Source organism: Aspergillus chevalieri, chromosome 2, assembly GCF_016861735.1.
Source record: "Aspergillus chevalieri M1 DNA, chromosome 2, nearly complete sequence".
Classification (NCBI taxonomy): Eukaryota; Fungi; Ascomycota; class Eurotiomycetes; order Eurotiales; family Aspergillaceae; genus Aspergillus; species Aspergillus chevalieri.
The window spans coordinates 310,947-331,855 of NC_057363.1; the positions used below are offsets into that span (position 1 = coordinate 310,947).

The 20,909-nt window shown below is 49.4% G+C and overlaps 7 protein-coding genes across 7 annotated transcripts; 4 read left to right on the plus strand and 3 right to left on the minus strand.

The window, feature by feature from the left end:
- Positions 1 to 179: 179 nt before the first annotated feature.
- Positions 180 to 1,483, plus strand: ACHE_20115S (putative RNA polymerase II Elongator complex associated protein Kti12; the record flags this gene model as incomplete). The annotated part of the gene is made up of 3 exons (XM_043284381.1): positions 180 to 185; positions 240 to 584; positions 644 to 1,483. 3 exons carry the CDS (start codon positions 180 to 182, stop codon positions 1,481 to 1,483), a joined length of 1,191 nt encoding a protein of 396 aa, XP_043133179.1.
- A 515-nt stretch (positions 1,484 to 1,998) lies between these two features.
- ACHE_20116A (uncharacterized protein) lies at positions 1,999 to 2,340 on the minus strand (the record flags this gene model as incomplete). The annotated part of the gene is made up of 1 exon (XM_043284382.1): positions 1,999 to 2,340. The coding sequence occupies one exon, from the start codon at positions 2,338 to 2,340 to the stop codon at positions 1,999 to 2,001; it is 342 nt and encodes a 113-aa protein (XP_043133180.1).
- A 434-nt stretch (positions 2,341 to 2,774) lies between these two features.
- ACHE_20117A (putative C2H2 finger domain protein) lies at positions 2,775 to 4,580 on the minus strand (the record flags this gene model as incomplete). Its single annotated transcript, XM_043284383.1, has 3 exons — positions 2,775 to 3,414; positions 3,472 to 3,720; positions 3,772 to 4,580. The coding sequence occupies 3 exons, from the start codon at positions 4,578 to 4,580 to the stop codon at positions 2,775 to 2,777; spliced, it is 1,698 nt and encodes a 565-aa protein (XP_043133181.1).
- A 5,281-nt stretch (positions 4,581 to 9,861) lies between these two features.
- Positions 9,862 to 11,653, plus strand: ACHE_20118S (uncharacterized protein; the record flags this gene model as incomplete). The annotated part of the gene is made up of 2 exons (XM_043284384.1): positions 9,862 to 10,047; positions 10,109 to 11,653. 2 exons carry the CDS (start codon positions 9,862 to 9,864, stop codon positions 11,651 to 11,653), a joined length of 1,731 nt encoding a protein of 576 aa, XP_043133182.1.
- Positions 11,654 to 12,198: 545 nt separating this feature from the next.
- ACHE_20119S (uncharacterized protein) lies at positions 12,199 to 13,720 on the plus strand (the record flags this gene model as incomplete). Its single annotated transcript, XM_043284386.1, has 7 exons — positions 12,199 to 12,351; positions 12,411 to 12,449; positions 12,511 to 12,600; positions 12,657 to 13,297; positions 13,346 to 13,418; positions 13,468 to 13,514; positions 13,570 to 13,720. 7 exons carry the CDS (start codon positions 12,199 to 12,201, stop codon positions 13,718 to 13,720), a joined length of 1,194 nt encoding a protein of 397 aa, XP_043133183.1.
- A 1,677-nt stretch (positions 13,721 to 15,397) lies between these two features.
- Positions 15,398 to 16,429, plus strand: ACHE_20121S (palmitoyl-protein thioesterase family protein; the record flags this gene model as incomplete). Its single annotated transcript, XM_043284387.1, has 1 exon — positions 15,398 to 16,429. One exon carries the CDS (start codon positions 15,398 to 15,400, stop codon positions 16,427 to 16,429), a length of 1,032 nt encoding a protein of 343 aa, XP_043133184.1.
- A 497-nt stretch (positions 16,430 to 16,926) lies between these two features.
- Positions 16,927 to 20,442, minus strand: EFR3 (uncharacterized protein; the record flags this gene model as incomplete). The annotated part of the gene is made up of 2 exons (XM_043284388.1): positions 16,927 to 20,152; positions 20,228 to 20,442. 2 exons carry the CDS (start codon positions 20,440 to 20,442, stop codon positions 16,927 to 16,929), a joined length of 3,441 nt encoding a protein of 1,146 aa, XP_043133185.1.
- Between the last annotated feature and the right edge of the window lie 467 nt (positions 20,443 to 20,909).

Here is a 20,909-nt window from a genome sequence, read left to right on the forward strand (position 1 = left end):
GCATAGACATGAGTACGAGTACATAAATAGAGTAAAGAAGAGTAAAGAATCGTCTTATCTGTTTTGGGATCTGGAATGTAGATATTTATCGACTTCAGTCACATGCCCCGCGACCCCGCAAAAAAAAAAAAAAGGCCGCAGCATCATAACATAACATCAACATCAACAACACCGTCAAAATGCCGGTATGCTAACAAATCAATCCCCCCTGTCTTAAACGAGCATACTAATAACCACAGCTAATAATTCTCTCCGGCTACCCCTCCTCGGGCCTAACTCACCGAGCAACCCAACTCGCCTCCCTCCTCCAGAAAACCCAAGACGACCTCTTCGCCTCCGGCGCGATCGACCCCTCCCGCCCACGCTACAAAGTAACTGTCGTACCGACCCATGATGCCTCGCACCCACGAAGCGTCTACGACAACGCGCGGACGGAGAAGATGGCGCGCGGGGTTGCGTATGCAAGAGCGAAGAGGGCGCTGGGAAAGGATACGTTTGTAATTCTGGATGGGATGAATTATATCAAGGGGTATCGGTATCAGCTTTGGTGTGAGGCGAAGGCTGTGGGAACTACTTGTTGTGTTGTGCGTACCTTGTGCTCAAGTTTGGGATATAAAGAGGTTGCTAATGATAGTAATGATAGGTCCACGTCGGAACACCAATCGAGCAATGCCGCGCGAACAATGAAGCCAAGCTAAAACGACAAGCCGAAAAGACCCCCGAGCAGGAATCATCTGGAGACCCAAGCGAAGACGAAGGATACCCTCCCGAACTCCTCGAGAACCTCATCTTCCGCTACGAAGAACCAAGCACCCACAGCCGCTGGGACAAGCCCCTCTTCACAGTCCCGTATTTCGACGCAGAGCCCCCGATCGCAGATATCTGGACAGCACTTACTGGAATCCCACATCCATCGGCGACCGCCCCACAAACTTCAAGCATAACGCCAGCACCAACAGCATCCATCAAGACAACCTCCGACACAGACAGCATCGCAACAGGCGCCACCGGCGCACCAGGAACAGGCCTCCTAACCCGCACACGCCCGAAGATAAAACCCCACGCCGCAACCGTCCTCCCAACAGCCACCGACTCCTCCGCCCTGTACTCGCTCGAAAAACGCACCTCGGCAATAATCTCCTCCATCCGCACATTTACCCTCTCAAACCCCTTCGCAACAGCAATCCTCTCGAATCTTCCACCTAACGCACCCAACGGGATAACGATTGAAATCCCCGACGTCTCAACGCCGATATTCATACCCGCGCACGTCGCAGCGCTGGGATCTACGGATGAACTAGCAGGTGCGGGAGGCGTGTTAGCGCTGCCGAGACTACAGAGGCTGAAGAGGCAGTGGATAGGGCTGAACCGGGCATATGTGGGAAATTACTCGGGGGGGAAAGGCGGCGCGTTGAGGGAGGAGGAGGTAGGGGGTGCGTTTGTGAGGTTCTTGAATGCGGAGTTCGCCGGCGAGGGTTCTTAGTTTCTTTTCTTGGGTAGCATATTGGTTTGGTAGATTCGGAGAAAAGTTGGTTTTATGAGCTAGGTATATAAAGCATAGCGTTATCATGTTCACGATTATAATACTGATACCATGGATAGAGGAACAAGACCATTGAATTGATTAACGAAGTTCCAGTCATCAAACAAACAAATATACGGAAGGAAAGAAGTATTCAAAACAGAATAATCATTCATATCTCATTCTCATCTCATAAGTCATAAGTCATCATCACGAAAGTTGAACAGGCGTCATCTATGCAACCCTAATCAAGACGAGCAAGCACAAGCCGAAAAGAAAAGCGCATCATTCAAAAAACCGAAAAATCAAAATCAAATGAGTGAGAAGTCAATCGCTAAAAAACGCTCGAATCCAGTAACAATAATAAAGCACAGAAAACACATACAAGCAAACACGAACAACGCAGAAATACATAAAAACTTGAACAGAACAGTAATAACTAACGACAAAACAGAAAACCTCCATTCAGTCCCTTCTCATTTTTGCTTTCCCCCTTTTTTTGTTGTTTCCTTTTCCTTTTTCTTTTTTTTGTCTGGTCTGGGCTGACCTGGCTTTTGTGTATCCCTTGCCTTGTATGATTCCGGTGTGTTTTTGTCGAGGATGTCAATCTCAATGTTGGAATCGAAAGAAGAAAATAAAGATAAAACGATGGTAAAAGTGAAGTTGATCAAACAAAGGAAATGATCAAAAGAACGTGAAAATAGAGCATCGACAAAGGAAAAGTAGAAAGTAAAGAATGATAAAGACAAGCAGTACTTGTATGGTCGAATTCCAGTCGTCATGTTGGAAACATGGATGCTTCCTAGGGAGGTATGCATTAAACCTCAGAACATCATCAACTCAGACCTCTTGTTAATGAGCAAGAGCAAGTGAGCAAGTCTGCCCTCGACGACTGCAGATTGGAATCAATCCTGGAAAAAAGAAATCCGTGGTGGAAGAAAGCGAATGGCAAAGAAATCCTCGGGAAAACGGTTCACAGGAATATGAACATGGAACATGCGAATGGCAAAATCCTGGCTGGCCTGACGGGACATAAAGAGAAAAGAAAAGGAAATGCACGGGCTGGTTCCGCGACTTGCAGTATCTCTTTCGAGAAAAGACTACCCATGGCTGGATCACGAGAGTCTGGTTTTTCTCCACTAGACAACGACAACAACAACATCGTACAACAATTTTTGTTTTCTCCTGGAATCATCTCCTGGTAAATCTCCAAAGGTAAATATCCGGAAGGGACAAGGTGTGGTGCTACCATTTAAGCAAGACCACTAGCCAGCTTCGCCGCAGTCTGACTGGCCTCAATATGCCGGTAGTTCAATCCCAGGGTAATAAGCTCCTGAAGGCTGGCATTAACCTTCTCATGCATTCCGGAATCTTGCGGCATGATCTTGCTAATCTCCTCGAGCAGCCGCGAGCGGCAGTTGTAATAGTTGCGCTCTGCGTTCTGCAGGCGTTGTCCGTGGTGCGCGGTGGCCTGGTGGGCAGCCTTAATGGCGCTGGTCTGCGAGGTCGACCGGGTACGCTTCATGGTGGTTGTTCCCGAGGGACCGAGCACGCGCTTCTTGCGGCCCAGGTTCTCCTTTTTCTTGGATGCATGGCTGGAGGTGGAGGATGTGGGAGAGGTCTCGGGGGAGCTGGGGTGCTCGGAGGAAGTGTAGTCGTGGACTCTGCGCATGTGGTCATAGAGGTTCCAGCGGCGGGGGAAGCCGTAGCCTGGGACAGAACGGTCGCATCCTTCGAAGAGGCAGAGGTGGGGGTTGTCGCCGTGGCCGTGGAGGCCGTGGGCTTCGCGCTCGTGACGGAAGAGGCAGGCGTTGGAGGAGAATTGGAGCTGGGCGTCCATGCAGGCGGGGACCTTGCAGCGGTAAGGCTTGAGGTGCGAGTCAAGGTATTTACTGTTTAATATTAGCATCGTTTTGTGTCTCGAAGGAGTAGGGGAGTAGGCGACATACTGATAAGCGCACTTCTGGGTAGTAGGCGGGTGGCTGCAAGGCTTCTCGCCGTTGCCAAATGGGCAGTAGTACTTTCCATCACTGTTGGTGGGCAAAGAGTAGTAAGGGTGGTCACGGGGGTTCTTCATATCCGTGCTGTCCTTGGATCCACGGCGAGCGGGCAGAGGGTGGAAGAATTCCTCCTGCTTCATCTGCTGAGGAGGGGTCTGCAACGCGGGCCTGCGCGCCTGTTTGGAAGGCCTGATAGTTCTGTCGGATGTCAGTACCGCATGATCGCAACACACAAGAGGCAAAACAAACCTGTTCGGGTCCTGCTCATTGAGCGGCGGCGTAAGGGGAAACAACGGGTCACCAAGGTTAATTCCGTGGCTGCTCAACGACGGAGTAGCAGTAACATCCTTGAGCATGGCATCATCCTGGGTCATAAACGAAGGGTATCCAGATTGCGAACACGAAGAAGTAACAGAAAAGTCATTGCTAGCTTCAGTCAAAGGAGGAGAAACAGGGGCAGTCTGGAAAATAGAAGAAGGGAGTCCGTCAAGGGAAGTCCGGTGCAGCATGGAGTTCCATGCGTCGTTGGCCGACATTTGGCCATCATCCATGTGGGAGCTGTGTCCAACGGAAAGAGAATCATCGGTGCAAGATTGGGATCCATTGTGGACACTCGAGTCATTATCGAATGCAGAAAAGTCCAGGAACGCAGAGTATGCGTTAAAGTCTCCACGGGATTGGGAGAAGTCCATTTCATTGTCCTGGATGACTTGGAAGTCAGATCCGGGCTGGTACATCACTTCGCTTGGGCCGACAGTAGAAGGAACAAGTTGTTGCGAAAAGTTAAAGGAGAGCATCTGAACTTCGGGGGATTCCGCCTTGGAGACGGGCCCAGCCTCAACATCTGCATCACTCAAAGACCAGGGGTTTCCGTGGGCATTGGTGCTTGAGCAAAGAGAGTAGTTGTCCTGGCTGGAGAGATCATCATCCTCAACTTTGAGGGAGGCTAAGTTTGTGAACCCAATGGGAGCATGTCTGGGCTGAGAGAATTGGTCCATATTCCGAAGGGCAGTTTGGGAGAGTGCTAATCTCCTGGAGTCGGTCTGAATGTGAGACATTGTGAAAGGTCCAGGTAACTGGAAGAATCGCAAACAAAAACTATTGACGGAAAGCAAGTCAGTAAATTCACGTTACTTTGCATGGCGAAGAGAAAAGAGCAAGGAAAAAAAAAAAAAAAGCAGCAATTGCAAGGTCCGATCCAAAGCGTGCGTCGAAAGTCTGTATTCTGTTAGTCAATTGATGGACGGTTTGCAATGTTCTCGAGAGTACGAACCGAAAGTCGTCCATTGAAGTATACTATCCAGGAAGGGTCCTAAAGGCGATACTACCGCTAGTCCGTTATCCAGTTCATTACAGAGGCGTCAAATGGTTCAGTCCGAGGTCTTGTCGTCCGAGTGATAAGTGACACGAGGTGCACTACAAAGAAGCGCAGAGCTACATGCCGTCTAGAAACATTATGCTTTCTTTTCCGGGTGTCCATGGTCTGAAGTCCAAACGAAAAGACTACAGTCAGTCATTGAGGTTGTCCAGGGTATGTATCGAAAGGTCCATAAATCCAGAAACAGGTGCAAATCAAACGCCGTATAGTCGAAGACAAGCCACAACAATAATCCAGGATGAAAATGGTCCAAATCAAAAGCAGAGTAGGGTCGAAGAGCGAATAATCCAGTTTAGGTCCAGGTCAAGGTACAAAGGTCCAAGGGTCCAAAGGCATATCCATGGGTAATTCTGGGGTCGTATATAAAGTAAAGTCCAAACGGAAAGTAAAGAATCCAAACCATGACGGAATGAAGACAACATTAAGTCTTCTACTGCTCCAGGTTGGTTCGGTTCGTGTCCACGGCCAGAGAAAGCAAAAACGGTCTTTGGAAATCCATGTGGAGAGTGCAACATAAAACACTCAATACGATGCATCATAAACATCATAATTGGCAACTGTCAAGATTGACAGGGCAGAATCCGGATAGTAAAACAGAAACAAAGTCCATGGGGTCCAGTGGAAAGCTGTCGGCGTATCAGACGCATAGCGCCCGGAATTGCAATGCGTAAGGGGGAAACGAGCAAAACGAAAACAGCAGCGACAAAGAAATGAGATGAAGGGGACTACCTGTTATTTTCTGGATTGGAGTGATGCAAGTGCAGGAGCAAGTGCAGAAAGAAGACGGAAACGAGGCAAGAAAGAAAAGCAACAAAAGCAGATCCTCTCCGGGCAAAACGGACTGAAATCCAATGGACGGCTTTTTTTTTTTTTTTCTTCCCAAGATTCCGGCTGGAACTTGCAAAAGCAGACAGAAATGAAGAAACGAAGCAAAAGACACTGAAAGCCTTGCAAATGGTAGATTGTATATAGTCACTGACTGTAAGAGTACAGCTAGATAACAAGATATCCTGGAGGGGGGTATCAGGGGGATAGGGGTTCAATGACAATCCTCCGATGGCGAGATATAATCGAGATAAGATGAGACGATGAGTTTGAGAGGGAAGAAGAGGAAGGGAAACGATGCAGAGGAGGGAGGGAGTGCGCGGTTTTTAAGGGCATCACCTGAATCAGATCCCCTCCCGAAGAAGCAAAAGCCGGAGGGGCTCACAGCCGCGGTGGAGAGCCAAGAGGGGACTGTTATTGGTGCTCTGCATAACACTGGGAACGAACAGGATTGACGTGGCTTTCTCTGAGCGTGTCTGACTCTCTTGGAGTCTGTGATGGAATGCAACTTCTCGCATCGAGTCAAGCGGTGTGGCACTCTCTCTACCAGTCAATTCCTGTATCCACCGTCAGCCCTGCTATTGATTGGCAGTGGAGCCCTTTCCTGACTGGGAGAACATGGTCCGGTCTCCGATTGATTGGTTCAGATCGAATCCTTTAACCCCCCCTGATTGAATCGCTGACGGCATTACGCCTCGGCCCCGCTTTCGCTCGCGACAATCGGACGCACTATTTGCATCCGGACGTCCGTCAAGTGTCTGTCAGATACATTTGGATGGCTACGAGCGACACCACGTCAACTACGGCGCTGCTTTGCTTACAGCGTCCCAGTGGTCGGGATCAAGGTGATATGCGCGACCTACAGCCTACATCACACTGGGAAGAGATGTGTCAGCTGTGACTCTGCACGTCAACGGAGTTTCAGCCGTGCGTACGCCGTACAGCTGGATAGGGGACAGCAATGACCACTTGAATAGGGGTTCCTCAGGATACTACAGGAATCTCTCGGAAGAAACACGAGTCGTGACTGGTCAGACCGCACGGACATGTCGCAAGTCAGCGAGCCGCGTTGGGCAGCAATGCATACGGGAAAAGTTAGATCTATTGACAATGCATGTCAGTATCATCCACAATAGTAGGTTGCAGCAAAAAAGATATGGCATGAAGAAAAAGTGACAGAAGCGCATCAGACAAGGTGAAAGATGGTATAGGTTTTCGTTCAGCAATCCGAAGATCTTCAGTTGAACTATGCATTTGGTATATGGTAGTCATCATAACGAGGGATTAACCCCGTGCACTCTTAGGCGGCAATTGAAACAGGGGGAATAAATCAAAGCAAAAATAAATCAGTAGAAAATTGCTCACCTATTAAGGAGGGATGGCAATCGTCATTCCAATTATTGCACCAGCGCACCAACATGTCGAGCAAAAAAATTGACAGCAACTGAGCTGTCATTCAAAGTGCATTGCATCGCATCGATCAGTTGATGAATTAGATTTTCTCATTGTGACTCCAAAGTGGCCAGCCATTGACCAATGTCGTGGTGACATGAAGTTGTTCGGAAGAAGATGCAGCAGAGATTTTTGTAGTGCGTTCCGCTTTTGCAAGCGAGCTTCACGTGACTGTTTCCTGTTTGTTTCATTTGCATTGGTTTCGGAAAGGTTCAGTCTCGGGCCGAGCCGGATCCATTCAGTCGAAGCTACGGCTGTTCCAGAGTTTTCGAATGACGTGAATGTCTCAAACGAGGATACAGCAACCAGAGAGGGCCAAGCAGGTGGTCGTTAAGAACGCTATCCATACGGACTACGTCATTGAATCTTGTTTATCGTCATCTATTGGCATTGCAGTGACACGTAGATGAAGAATGCCGGTGCGAAATCCCAGAAAATATGAGTAGTCAATCCTGTCGCCCGTCGTAAAACCGCTGGCCTTGCCCAGCATGAGAGCTGAATCGTATCTCCCGCATCACAAAACCCTCTCAAAGGACGGTAACATAGGCTGGAAACGAACTGCATGGATCCGGAAATTACTCTGTTCAGCTACCGCTCCTCTGTATCTCATGCCCAATGGAAATCATGGGGGACGTAGGGCTTAGTGTATTCAAATCCACCATTTGCTTCGCGCGTCGAATAGACCTCTATACGTAGTAAAGATGCTTTTACCCAAAGCTCACTTACTCTGGGGTCCAATGTGTGTTTCGTGTGAATATATATTTGAGATAGAAGTCAAATCTTGATTTTTCCATAAATATCCAAAAACAAAAAAAAAAAAAATGGCCGTTAGCCCCGAGATATATAGAGGAGAAACGTGCTGTACAGAGAGCCCGTACGAGTACGTAGGCAAACATTGAGCAATTGGGCGATTTTGGATAGTTAAACAATAAATGAAGAAATCAGGCACTATGAGCTCAGATAATGGGAAATCGAGCAATTGAAGTAACGGAGGCCATTTGCAGAAATGGTCATCCAGGCGCTATGGACTTGGGCAGTTGAAGATCGATCAACTGGAGATATACCAAGCTCTTGGGCTTCTATGTAGAGTTTTCAATCAAAATAGGCAAGTTTCTTGCCTATAAGCTTTCAACTCGGGTCATGAAGTCCGTTCGCTGAAGTCAAGAGTCGGAATATACATGCTTAAACTTCATTGTATATGCTGTTGCAAAAAAGACACACATCCCGTGATCGCATATAACCCTTACGAGCTCAATTTGTACATAGAAACCGGATTTCATGCAGAAGATTTAATCATTGCCATGAACATCGGAGCAACTAATACAGGATTAACTGACATGTGTGGACATGATTGGCACTCAAAATACGAACCCACAATCTACCCGTGGAGTCGACTACATAGGAAGACCCAAACGAAGTCTGAGAAAATCTGATCCATACTTCCAACACATCACCATGTAGGAGACAGCGACAGAAAGGAAAAGAAAACGCAGAAAAGTCGGTATACAATCATTTGATTCAGGATAAGGATCGTTTCGGGTTGCGAGGGTCATTTCTTGAGCCATATTACAAGACATGAATCATGTGTGGATGAATTGATGAGTTACAACGGCGGAATACCTAGATTCCTAACAACCACCCGCGCGCACCCGTTCTCAAAGCACGTCAACCCCAAACCAGCCACCTGCGATAAACTGCGGCAGGCCATTCATACTGATTATTATTGCTGGACCCCGGGGATTCATCAGGTATATCCATACCAGTATCTTGCACCGATTCTTCCATAGAAGGCACATTTCTCCAATAGTCAAGAAGCTGAAGGAATTTGAAAGCCGGCAACGCCAATCCTGGCGAGTGAAGTGCGTGCATCACCATCCTTTCCGGGTATCCTCCCATCCAGATGAAAGAATAATCCAGATAAAGAGACTTCATGTTCGGAAGCTGAGCAATGAAGTCAGCCGCAAAAGCATATAAATCTGCTCCCTCGAGGGCCTCTTTCCTGTCCTCTGCATCATCAAATTGGGCGCACTGTATGATATCGGTTGCCTTGTCCACCATGTCTTTGAAGCGGGCTGACTCTCGACGCCAAATTATATTCCTCGTACGGCAGATCCATGATGGGGTTGATGAAGGTAGACTGAGATTTCGTACCGTAGACACCAGGTCTGGGCGCTTGAAGAAGATCCGAAATAGGAGTAGTTTGCGAACGGGAACAGTATATTCCCAGGTCCAGTTTATATTCTTGTAAAGAAGTGATTCGGCAAAGGGTGCAAATGCCTAAATACTGTTGACAGCGAGAGGATATCCCGAAATGCAAGGTCCTCAATGATCTCCAACCAACAATCATATGGAAGGAGAAAAGAGCGGGTTATATTAGCAGAACATAATTCAGCCATAATTCAGGTCATTTATAGCCTCATAGCGCTCTTCTACTAGCTCAACTAAGGCACTTTTAGCAGTTGAAGGAGGCAGAAAACCCTGTTGCGTGGTGAATCGACGCGTGAGTGGACTATTCCCTTTTTGGATGTCATGAGCTGAGGCTCTTCTCTTTAGATTCGCTAGCCATCAAACTCATTCTACACTGTCCAGATGCTTTTTATTCATATGTTTTCCCCCTTATTTGCAAGCAATAACCGATTATATTCTACGCAATAGAGTACACCGTTCTGAACCTCGAATCTGCAATGAACTGGACTGGAGGCCGTCTACAGCGACACTCGAAAGACCCAAGTACACTACAGAAACAGAGATTCGCAAAGCCCAGGTCAAGAGATGATGACGCTCAAGTACCTGAAATCTTCCAGAGCCAATTCCACGTCCCCAAGTCGCAGAAACGTACACTTAGCGGGGAACCTGATTCACGAGACCAGGTGAGTTGCTGGGGGAGTGAAATGCTTCTGGGTTTCTGCTTCCATGCTAATATATAACCAGCCCAGTAGGAACTTACACGGGCTGTCCAACCCCCCAGCATGCGCGAGCAACGAACCTCCCCAAGCCTTATCCCGCTTAGACCGCATCAAACGCCAACTACTAGGAACAAACGACTGGGCTGCAATTGGAGTCACCCGCCCAGTCAAGATGCCATTTAGGTCCATAGAGGAACTGGAGAGATTCGGGAAAAGGCGGAAGTTGACAGAGGCGGATCACAATAGACTGGTCCCTTCCGGTGGCAGGATCAGCCACCCGAGACCTCGCCAAGGGCCGCGAGAGCGTGCGTCATCTGAGTTTGGAATGATTGGAAAAGTGGATATCCGAATACATCGGCCGTGGGATAGTCCAGAATCTTCGAGTAATGGTCGCAACAAAAACAGTAACGAGTCATCCCAGCCAATGCTCCTAGATAGGGAGGATTCCGACCTCGTGGATCGGAGTCTATCAACAGATGGAGGAGCATACAGTCCAAGTAAGGGAAGAACCATTTCCAGTCAATTACTTCTATCGTCTCAGAACCTTCCCAGGAAGTCGCCATCTCTTGCGCCATCGGACATCGTTCTTCCTATCGAGTCTGTATCTCAGGAACAAGAACAGCAGTACGCCAATCTATTTGGTCCTCATCCATATCCACAACCGTCTAGATCGCTGATGAGGCTCGACAGCTATACTCCCAGCCTTCACCAGCCAGTTCCACAATTTCCCAGACGTTTTACTATTGACGACCAGATCGCTGCTGAACTGGAAGCACAGCCCTCGCGCGAAATGCGGGATAAGGCACAACTACAACTGAGCGATGCAGGCGATAGCTATGCGGCAAGCGAGTGTTCGTCCAAGAGGATGCACGATGAATATGGTCTTAGCGCCGCAGCCGGGACCCAGTTCATATCGAGCAACCAGTTCTCTGGTTGGCTTCCGGAACCAAAGCATCATGTCCAACAGTTCGTGGGCCAGGAAGATCCTTCAGCCAACACATCACATACGGTTACTGTGTCGGAGACAGTCGACCGTGGACAACCTACCTATGATGCTGAGCTAGGTTTAAGGATGAACGCATCGGGCTCATATACCTCTCCGATCAAGATATTTGATCATTCCGTCGGACTTAATGAAACCATGGAGGATATCCAAAATTCACAGCAACCGGTGTACAATACCAATCCTCGTTTTAACCCACCCCAAAGCTATATGACTCCCAGTCCTCAGCATGCTCGACCACAGGAAGAGTTTGATCCGGAGAGATACATGCTGAACGGATCCATTAAAAGAGCAATGAACCAAGCATTTAATGATCGACCCAGAAAAGATTTCGAACCCTACAGAAATACTTTATTTACCCCATTTCGCCAGAGAATCTCGAGACAGCCTGATGTTAATAATCTGAATTTTGTGAACGATGTTGTCGAACAGCAAACTGTCTATGAACAATACCTATCGACATCAACATCTTCAAAACAGGAAGCCACCGATAGTCGACAGCGATTTATTGCGACTTCGTCTCCAAATTTACTTTCAACGGAGAGAACGTACCGAAAGCCCTTCTAATTCTACGAGCGCCTTGGGTATGAACTAGCTTGACACTACCAGCCGGGAATGACATCACTACGGACAGCGTGATGGGTTACGCCAATATAAACCTCAAACTTTTTGATCAGATGGATGGATACAAGCGCGATATAGGGTTTGTGAGATAATAAATTTACCAACTTGCCTTAAGACTGCTCTGACGTTACCGAACTTAGTGCTTGCCTGTTCCACATTGCCTGAATTTACTTGTGGTCCCAATTTCCGCTCGTAAATAGCGACGAGCAACCCTCGTTTGTAAAAATCGGGCGCCTTGCCGATGTTGAGAAACTTCTATCGGAGTGCTTCGCGCAACCGGCAAGGTAGCCGACGTAGCCGTATTCCGAATATATCACAGAAACTCAGCGTCAATGGATCCAAGAGACTGAGTCTGCTTAATGTACAATTTTTCGGCTTCGGATGCCGAAACCGAAACCCATCTCCTACATACCACGATTTGAAATACGTGCATCTCTCCAATATCCTGAGTCTTCATCTTTCTAACTCTCGAAAAGAACTGTGCAAATATGTTTGAAAATGTGCAGCAAGGTCCGGTGGACCCTATGTTCGTCTTGAAGCGGGATGCGGACAGCGATGCGTCTCCGGACAAGGTGGATCTCGGTGTCGGGATTTATCGCAATACGGAGGGGAAGTATCATGAAATGGGAGTCCTGCGGGAGGTTAGTATGAGTGTGCAGTTGCAGGAGTTTGATGCTGATACAGTTGTCTCACAAATCAGGCTAAAAGAATCCTGGAGCAAAACAACCCCGGACATGATGTATAAACTCCTCGATTAACCTCAACGGCCTGGGTCCCGATACTGATAAGATATGCTGTAGTATGAATCTACCACAGGGAAGCCAGCGTTTCTGAAAGATGCAGCGGCTGTCATGTTCGGCGAGGAGTGCGAAGCATTGAATGATGGGCGTGTGAGCTCTTAAGGCTTACCCCTATATCGCTACGGCCCCTGACATATTGCTCTCAGATCACATCCGTCCAAACCATCTCAGGTACAGGCGCAAACCACCTGGCCGCTTTGTTTCTAGCGCGATGTGCCGGCTCCAAGCAGAACACGGTGTACGTGGGTACACCAACCTGGGGAAACTACGAGCCCCTCTGCTCTCTGGTAGGCTTGCAAGTGGTCAAGTATCGATACTACGACCCCGAAACCGCCACAGTCGATTTCACAACCCTACTCAACACTGTCTCCAGCGCACCACCAAACAGCATCTTCATCCTCCAAGGATGCTGCCACAACCCCACCGGAGCAGACCTAACACCATCACAGTGGGACGCGCTCGCAGAGGCAATGAAGAAAGCCAACGTCTTTCCATTTCTGGACATCGCCTACCAAGGTCTCGGCGGGTCAATGGATGAAGATGCCTACCCGATCAGGCTATTTACGGAGATGGGGTTCGAAATGGTTGTTTGCCAGTCGTTTTCTAAGAACTTGGGATTGTATGGTGAGAGATGCGGGGTGCTTCATGTCGTCAACTCAAATGCTGCGATTGCTTCGCGTGTTTATGATCAGTTGCGCTGTTTGATTCGGTGGGAATTTTCTTCGTCGCCGGCTTATGGGTCGCGTTTGGCGAGTATTGCTATGGGCCCGGACTTGAAGGGGCAATGGTAAAACAGACCAATGTCTTATGAAGGACAGCTCTGACTGATGTGCAGGTCTGACGAGCTAGTAGCCATGCGCTCTCGGCTACTCGACAATCGACAAAAGCTTTACCAGGCTTTGCAGAACGTACGTCCCACAAAACTCTTCTGGCTCTATACAGGACTAATGTCTACAGACACCGGGCAACTGGGACGTAATCTTGACGACAAAAGGTCTTTTCGCGTACGTACACCTTAATCTCCTTTCATGATCTAAATTAGCAACTAACTATTGAAAGCTGCTTGCCTCTGAATCCACTTCAATGCCAACAACTGCGCACAACGCACCACATCTATCTACCGGATAATGGCCGTATCAATGTTTCCGGACTGAACCCAACTAATGTCAACCAGGTGGCCGCTGCCATTGATTCTGTGACGCGGATTTGATCTCTTATACTGCGGGCTTGGAACATGCTATAAACTGTAAGATCGTTCGTGATGGGTTCGTCCGTTTAAAGTGCCATTTGAGTTCTTTGTACAATTGAATTACTACGAAATCTAGATAGCCTTTGTCCACTGCAATCATTATCGGCAGATCTACTACTGGGAAGCTAAGTCAGCAGAGAGGAGTTTATTCATATATAACTAGCTAAGAGTTTGTTTCGATAGAAACAATAATGTCACTCAAATGAAAGGAAACAATAGCTCTCCAGCCAAACCCTAGGCGGAATACTATCTACTTACAACACAAGGCCTACGAAGTATCCAACCGACAAAAACACGAACTATCCACTTCAATATCCGCCACCGCAAGCGCAACCTTCAACTGAGGCTCCAGCAGCTTAGCGTCATCCCCCCTACCCAACCGCACCAAGCATAATTGGGACCAAGGGCGAAGGCAATGCCCCAGTAGGCCATGGCGCACGAAGCATTACTTGACAATGCTTTCCTGAAGCAATTGATTGCCTCCATATGATTGAACGTATACAACCATGTCAGGCCACGATTGAACCAGACCTGTGTTGCTTCACTGGCGGTGGATATCTCTCGTCCAAAGGTGCTGAGATTGAAGGAGTACGCTTCGACTTGTTCGGGTTCAATCGGCATGGCCTGCGAATTTTCAGGTATCAGGTAACAGAGAAAATGAGAGGATAAACTGAATGTAGAGGTCTAAGGATATTCACAGCAGCGTACTTAGGGCTATTTATACATGATGTGGATTGCTCGGAGAAAACGGTTTCCGTAACGGGAAGGGGAGTGCACGGAGAAGTCAGGAACCTGATCAATGAGTTTCTCTTTGCGGTGCTCCATTAATACTTACGGTCTAATGACTGTGAAATCCATGATTTATCTGGTCACTGTATCCGTAGCTGGCATTTGGACCATATCGCATAATAATACTGAGTTGTAGACGATACTGCCTGAGGTGTCTTTACAGACCCACTCCCTCACCACAGCCAATCGCCGCCCGCGCAGCCGCAAGGGCACAACCAAGCCCTATCTACATAGCCAGCAGCTCAGTAATGTCACTACAGGAAACAAAAAAAAAAAAAAAAACGAACGGCCGGGCCTCGTGGGCCACTAGACGCAAAGCACCTTCCGTTGATCGTTTTCTGGATATTTAGTATAGCTATGGAGCTTTCTTGGTGCTGAGCCTGAGGCACGTATCTCATGTTTTCTGGCATAAAAGACATCTTTCTGTTTTCGCTCACCAACACTGGATTCATACAGTGGTACACATTTGTCGAGCTGCGAGCACATCGGCCGTTGTCTAAACCGTCAGTGGGATTGATGGGATGGGAGCTGTGGGATCTATGCCGGGGTTTGGTAGAAATTGTGGTGATGTTTAAAAGCATAGGCACATCAGAAATGGAATGCGCCTATTAGAAGTACAAGAAATGTCTAGCTAACTCTTTCAATGAACGTAGAATTGCTACTCAATTTACCTGCATGTATGCGTTGTAGTTGCACGGCTGCCTGAGGTGTCCGTGATCGCCGATTGCGGCCGACCGAGATCCACGTCTTCCCCAGACCGCAACCTTCATCTTATCACCTACTCTCATCTCCCATCTTTCATCTCACTTTCCAACTCCAAACCATCAATCCACGAGTACACCATCAGTCATGTACTCCCTCCCACTCCTCCTCCCCTTCTTAATAGCCCCTTCAGCGACCCTCCCACACCAACAAACCAACTCGCACCCGGAAACCAAGTCCCCCGACCTCACCCCCCTCCCCCTCGTAATCTGGCACGGCCTCGGCGATAGCTACCAAAGCAGCGGCCTCTCCGAAATCGCCTCTCTTGCCGCCTCCACAAACCCCGGCACATACATCCACATAATCCACCTCTCCGATTCCAGCACCGGCGACCGCCAAGCCTCCTTCCTCGGCAACGTAACCGAGCAAGTCGACTTCGTCTGTGAGCAGCTATCCTCCGAACCGATCGTCGGCACAGCACCCGCGATCAATGCGCTGGGATTCTCACAGGGTGGACAGTTCCTCCGCGCGTACGTGGAGCGGTGCAATGACCCGCCCGTGCGGAATCTGGTCACCGTGGGGAGCCAGCATAATGGGATTTCCGAGTTCCAGGAGTGTATGGCGCTGGATTTGATATGTAAAGGGGCGGAAGCGCTGTTGCATGCGGGTGTGTGGTCGGATTTTGTGCAGGGGAGGTTTGTGCCCGCGCAGTATTTTCGGGATCCGAGGGATGAGGAGTCACTGGGAAAGTATCTGGAGAGCAGCAATTTTCTCGCGGATATCAACAATGAGCGTGAGGGGTCGAGGAACGAGGCGTATAAGAAGAATCTGAAGAAGTTGAACAAGTTCGCGATGCTGATGTTCGAGGATGATAGCATTGCCCATCCGAAGGAGAGTGCGTGGTTTGCGGAGGTGAATGGGACGACTGGGGAGGTGACGCCGTTGAGGGAGAGGGATGTTTATAAGGAGGATTGGCTTGGGTTGAAGGAGTTGGATGAGCAGGGGAAGTTGGATTTTCTGGCACTGCCGGGGGATCATCTGCAAATGGAGGATAAGCAGTTGGTGAGGTTGTTCCAGGACTATTTTGGGCCTGTGGAGGTGGATTTGCCGGATGTGATGCCTGCGAAGGGTGCAAAGGGTGCTAAACATGCTGAGAAGGTGCTTGTTCAGCAGTATTGATATTGATTTGTTTCTCGTTTTATGAATTTGTCAAGATTGATTGCTCTAGCTTTTGATTTACTATAGCATAGCTTAATACCCACGAAGCACGATAATCAAGTACACCCACATTATTTACACTCGATCGAGTCTGACATCTACCTAAATACATGGAAACTATAAAACACAACACCCGCCATGAACAGCATCCCATCCCGCTGTTCAGCCATGACCTCAACATACAGAAAACAAGGGTACTCAAGTCAAGCCACGTCTACCAAAACTCAGCAGAAGAAAAGACATAGCAGAGACAGACAAGTCAAACAGTACAAAATCGCCAACCAAAGAACAAAAGAAACAGTCAAGTCAAATAGAAAGGCCACAAAAAGATGGCCGGTACGAATTATAAGTGCTTTTGCAAGAAAGAGGCAAGAAAATAGCATGCTAATGCGAATGCAACAAATGCAAGTCAAACTAAAACAGAGCCTGAAGAAATGTGAAAACGCAAAACGAAAGAATCAATATGGCGGCCGCCCAATACCACCAATGGCGGCAGGCCGCCTCGAAGAAATACCACCCGTTCTTCTCGTCCCCTTGGGCCTCTCCGCATCACGCGAAGATAAAAAGTCGTTCAATTGGCGTTGGCTATCGCCATGGTCATGTTCTGTGTATCCGCCGTCAACATGAGCGGCGCTTGCAAGACCAGTGCTCGAACGGCTCTTGCTCCGGTTCAAAGTGCCAGCGTTGCTCGGACGATAAGCGTGGTATGCGCCAGCGCTTCCGTTGACAGAGGCTTGTTTCCGGGGAGCCGGCGCGGTGACCGGTCGTTCACCGAGTGGCGTCGAGGCTTGGGAAGAGTCGCTCGGGAATCCACCCGGAAGCGACGGCATGGACGGAATGGAGAGCGACGGCGGGATCGGGGGGACAGGAGGGATGCCGCCGGCTTTCGACTGTCCATCGGTTAGAACAAAGGTCGATGCCCGGGGGGTTTCCACTCCATCTCCTGGCGGCGTCGATTCTCCTTCGACAACAGACTGTGGTCTGCTTGAGACTCCGTCGCCATCGAATTCGGATGCGGAATAGCCACTGACCATGCTTTCACTACTTGAGGATATGATGCTGTCGTTAGAAGCATCCAATCGTCCTCGTAACGGGCTGAGACGTCGTGCATTGGCGTCATGCTTGTTAGAAAGCACGCGCCTCAGCTCGTTGACTCGAACTGCGGATCCACGGCTAGAACTGTTTACTGGCGTTCCTGTATATTCGGGAACACTCGGACGTCTCCGATCAGGCAAGCCCGCTGCGCCTCCAGTAATAGAACCCGATCCGTCAAGAGCTGAAACTGGCGAAGCCGTAGACAACGAGCTGTCTCTAAAACCATTGCCGTGGAAATGATTGCGCATGATAAAGGTGCCTGCTTTGGAACCATTGATGGACAAAGTGCGTGCCTTGTCCTTCTGGACGGCCGCAAGGCAAGCTTCCTTATCCCATCCTGCAAGCATCTCGTCCTTGACAGACGCTGGAAGATGCTCTTTCTCAGGAATGGCAGGGGCCGTTCCGTTCGCTCCACCGCGCTCCGGGGAGCTAGGAGGGCTCTGGACAGGCGTCGGAATCGATCCGTTATACGCCTCTTCGATCCGGTCAACAAGCTCCTGAACATCATCCCCAAATGGGTTCAACAATTCAGGACTCTCCAGACCGCCTGGACTGGTTTCCTTACCAGCGATAGGTGTAATAGCGTCAAGGTCAGCAGGTGGCAGGCGGACACTGTCAAGCCAGACACCAAAATTTCTCCGCTTGTCAATTTCGTTGTTGATAGCACCGCCGACTCTGTAAGCATCTAAGTCGAACTTCTCAGTCAACTTCCAAAGATATCCAAAAATCAAGCTTCCAATGTTCACTTTAGATGCAGCAGAGTGCAGACTAGCCGCGCTCACGTCACTCTGCAACTTGAGAATCATGGGCAGCCCATATCGGACGGCATTCACACCAAGACGGTCAATCAAGTTCGTAAGAATCAAGTGAAGAAGAAGCGTCTCTGATTCTTCCGATGAACGCTCGAGCGCATTTTCGTAGATCGTCAAATGCAGTAGACGGAGAAAGTTCGACTGTGCGACTTGAACAGCCTTTGCTCTGTGGTTTCCTGAGTTCGATCCCAGCTTGCCAGAGCGCTCAGAAATCTCAGGCAGCTGCTTAGCCAACAGATTCGCTGGCCTGCCGATTGGCTCGCTGACCCTGGCGTCGGTTTCGTTTGTTTCCAGTCTCAGCCAGCACAGGAGTGCGTCAGCGTATGTGTAGTAGACTTCACGCTGGTCACGCAGGAGCCATTGCGTGTCTTCCCACACGTGAATGCCAACACGGTTGCGAGATTCGACGCCAGCTGAAGCAGCCGGCTTCTTCCCGCTCGCTACAACAAGAACGTTCTTGACGGCTTTGAGCGCGGCAATCTTGGCTGTCAGCGACGAGAAGGCTACTGCATGCTCACCAGGAGGAGTTGCCGGCTTGGCCGAGGGATCGAGTGTATCCGCTGGAGCTGTCATAGAATGCTCGTGGTTGGCGCCTGGCTTCAGGAGGCTCAAGATGGTTCTAACCATGTCCGTGATCTGATCACCGTAGTAGATGTGGGTAGCAAGGTGTCCCACGGACCCCACAAGGAGATCAAGCAGTTCCTTCCGCCGTTCCGTTAGAGGTGCCTCGTTGGTGTGCTTCTCTGATTCGCCATTTGCCACTTTTTCAGACCCAGGTGACAGCACAGAAGAGAGGTATCGCATGAGACCGAGCAAGACGTCCATAACACTAAGCCCAATCATATTCACTGATGACTTCAACAGCCAATCAACCATGTACACCATGGTAGCCGAGCGATCCAGGTTCTCTTCGGTAGGGTTCGTTTCGAGCAAGACCTCCATAGCAGCGTTCAGAATGATGAACCGCACCTGCACGGGACACCACTTGGCAACAAGCTCCATCAACGATGTAGCCCATGTATCGCCCTTAGCCTTCTCTTGAGAGGAGTTTGAGATTGGAGCCTTGGCAAGGATAAACCGCAAGATAGTGATGGTGGTGACACGGATCTGACCGCGACTGCTTCCCGAGACGATAATCTGCTCTAAGCAACGCAGCGCAAGCAGCCTCACATCCATCTCCGCCTTCCGGTCAGCATCAGCGGTAGTCTGCGAAGCCAACGCCGGATCGCCTTCGGCCGCATCCACCGTCTGCACTGTTGCAACACTGACTCTGCGACGTGGGGCGAGCTCCGGCTGGGTCTTCTCCGGCTCTTGCGATTTTAGTTGAAGCAAGACCAGCACGTCCTCCTCGCCAGTATACAGATTCTCCAGAATGACTGGCAGAATTAGCTTCAAAGAGTCCCCTCCATCCGTAGCGAGTGTCTCGTCGGAGCCAACCACTCCTCTTATAGCTCGTAGACCAGCATTTCTCCATCGAATCGACATCGGAGAAATCGAGGCGGTCTTCTGCGACGACGATTTGGTATCCGCATAGCTAGCGTACGTACGCACGACTCCCTGATACTGAGTCGACAACTCCTGCTCAGCCGCAAGCGACGCCATGTCCTGGTATTGACAGAACGTCTCAAACGTCGCGATCGAATCCTCCACCATCGAAATATCCTCGGATCGAAGGACGATATCGATGACGGAAAGAACATATCGCGCATAAATCGGCAAATCGCGGGGAACCTTTTCCATAAGCGCAGTGAGGATCTGGAGGGTAACTTGCACATTCCTAGAAGTGAAAAAGCAACCCGTTAGCAACGAACACACCGGAACACGATCCCCCACCGCTAGGCTGTAATCTCACCCAAGCTTGCGTCGCCAGACATCGCGAGCTGCCCGTTTCTCCAAGAAGGAGCAGACCTTGGTCAGCTTGCTGCGGCGAGTGCTGACATAGTAGAGCAGGTAGGAGAGTTCGCTAGCATTCGGTTTAACCTCCTGGACTCCTTTCTGGTATTGGGGGAAGCATTTCAGTATCAAGACCTGGTGCTTAGGTCGGCATGATTGACGCATGCTCTCCATTTGGCACGATTGTTATATTCCAAACGCCTGGAACCTCTAAGAAGATGTGTATTCGCGACGAGATGGGGGGAGTGACGCGTCGGGCCTAGACTGGCAAGGGGGGAGGTGACCGCGGGAGCAAATCTGGTATTGGGCGAGACCATAGAGCTGATGGGGTAAATTCAAATGAGTTTCCGGCTATTGCTATCCGTGGTAGATGGTACAGGACACTCTGGAGGTGTTGTAGAGAGGAAAAGAAAGAGACCGGAAGGCTTCCAAACAGGGGCGGGGCGATCCACTATCTGTTCTCCAAGATAAGCATGCAGATGAGGACTGTACAACAATACCAACACCACTGACGATAGGCGGAGGCCGGTGCGTCCCAGTCGCAGTGGGAGAAGTAAGGGAGTGTTGGCAGTGGTGGTGGTGGGTGGTTGGAGGTATGGTGAAGAGTGGAATCAAGATCCGTTGATTAGGAGAGCCCCGGA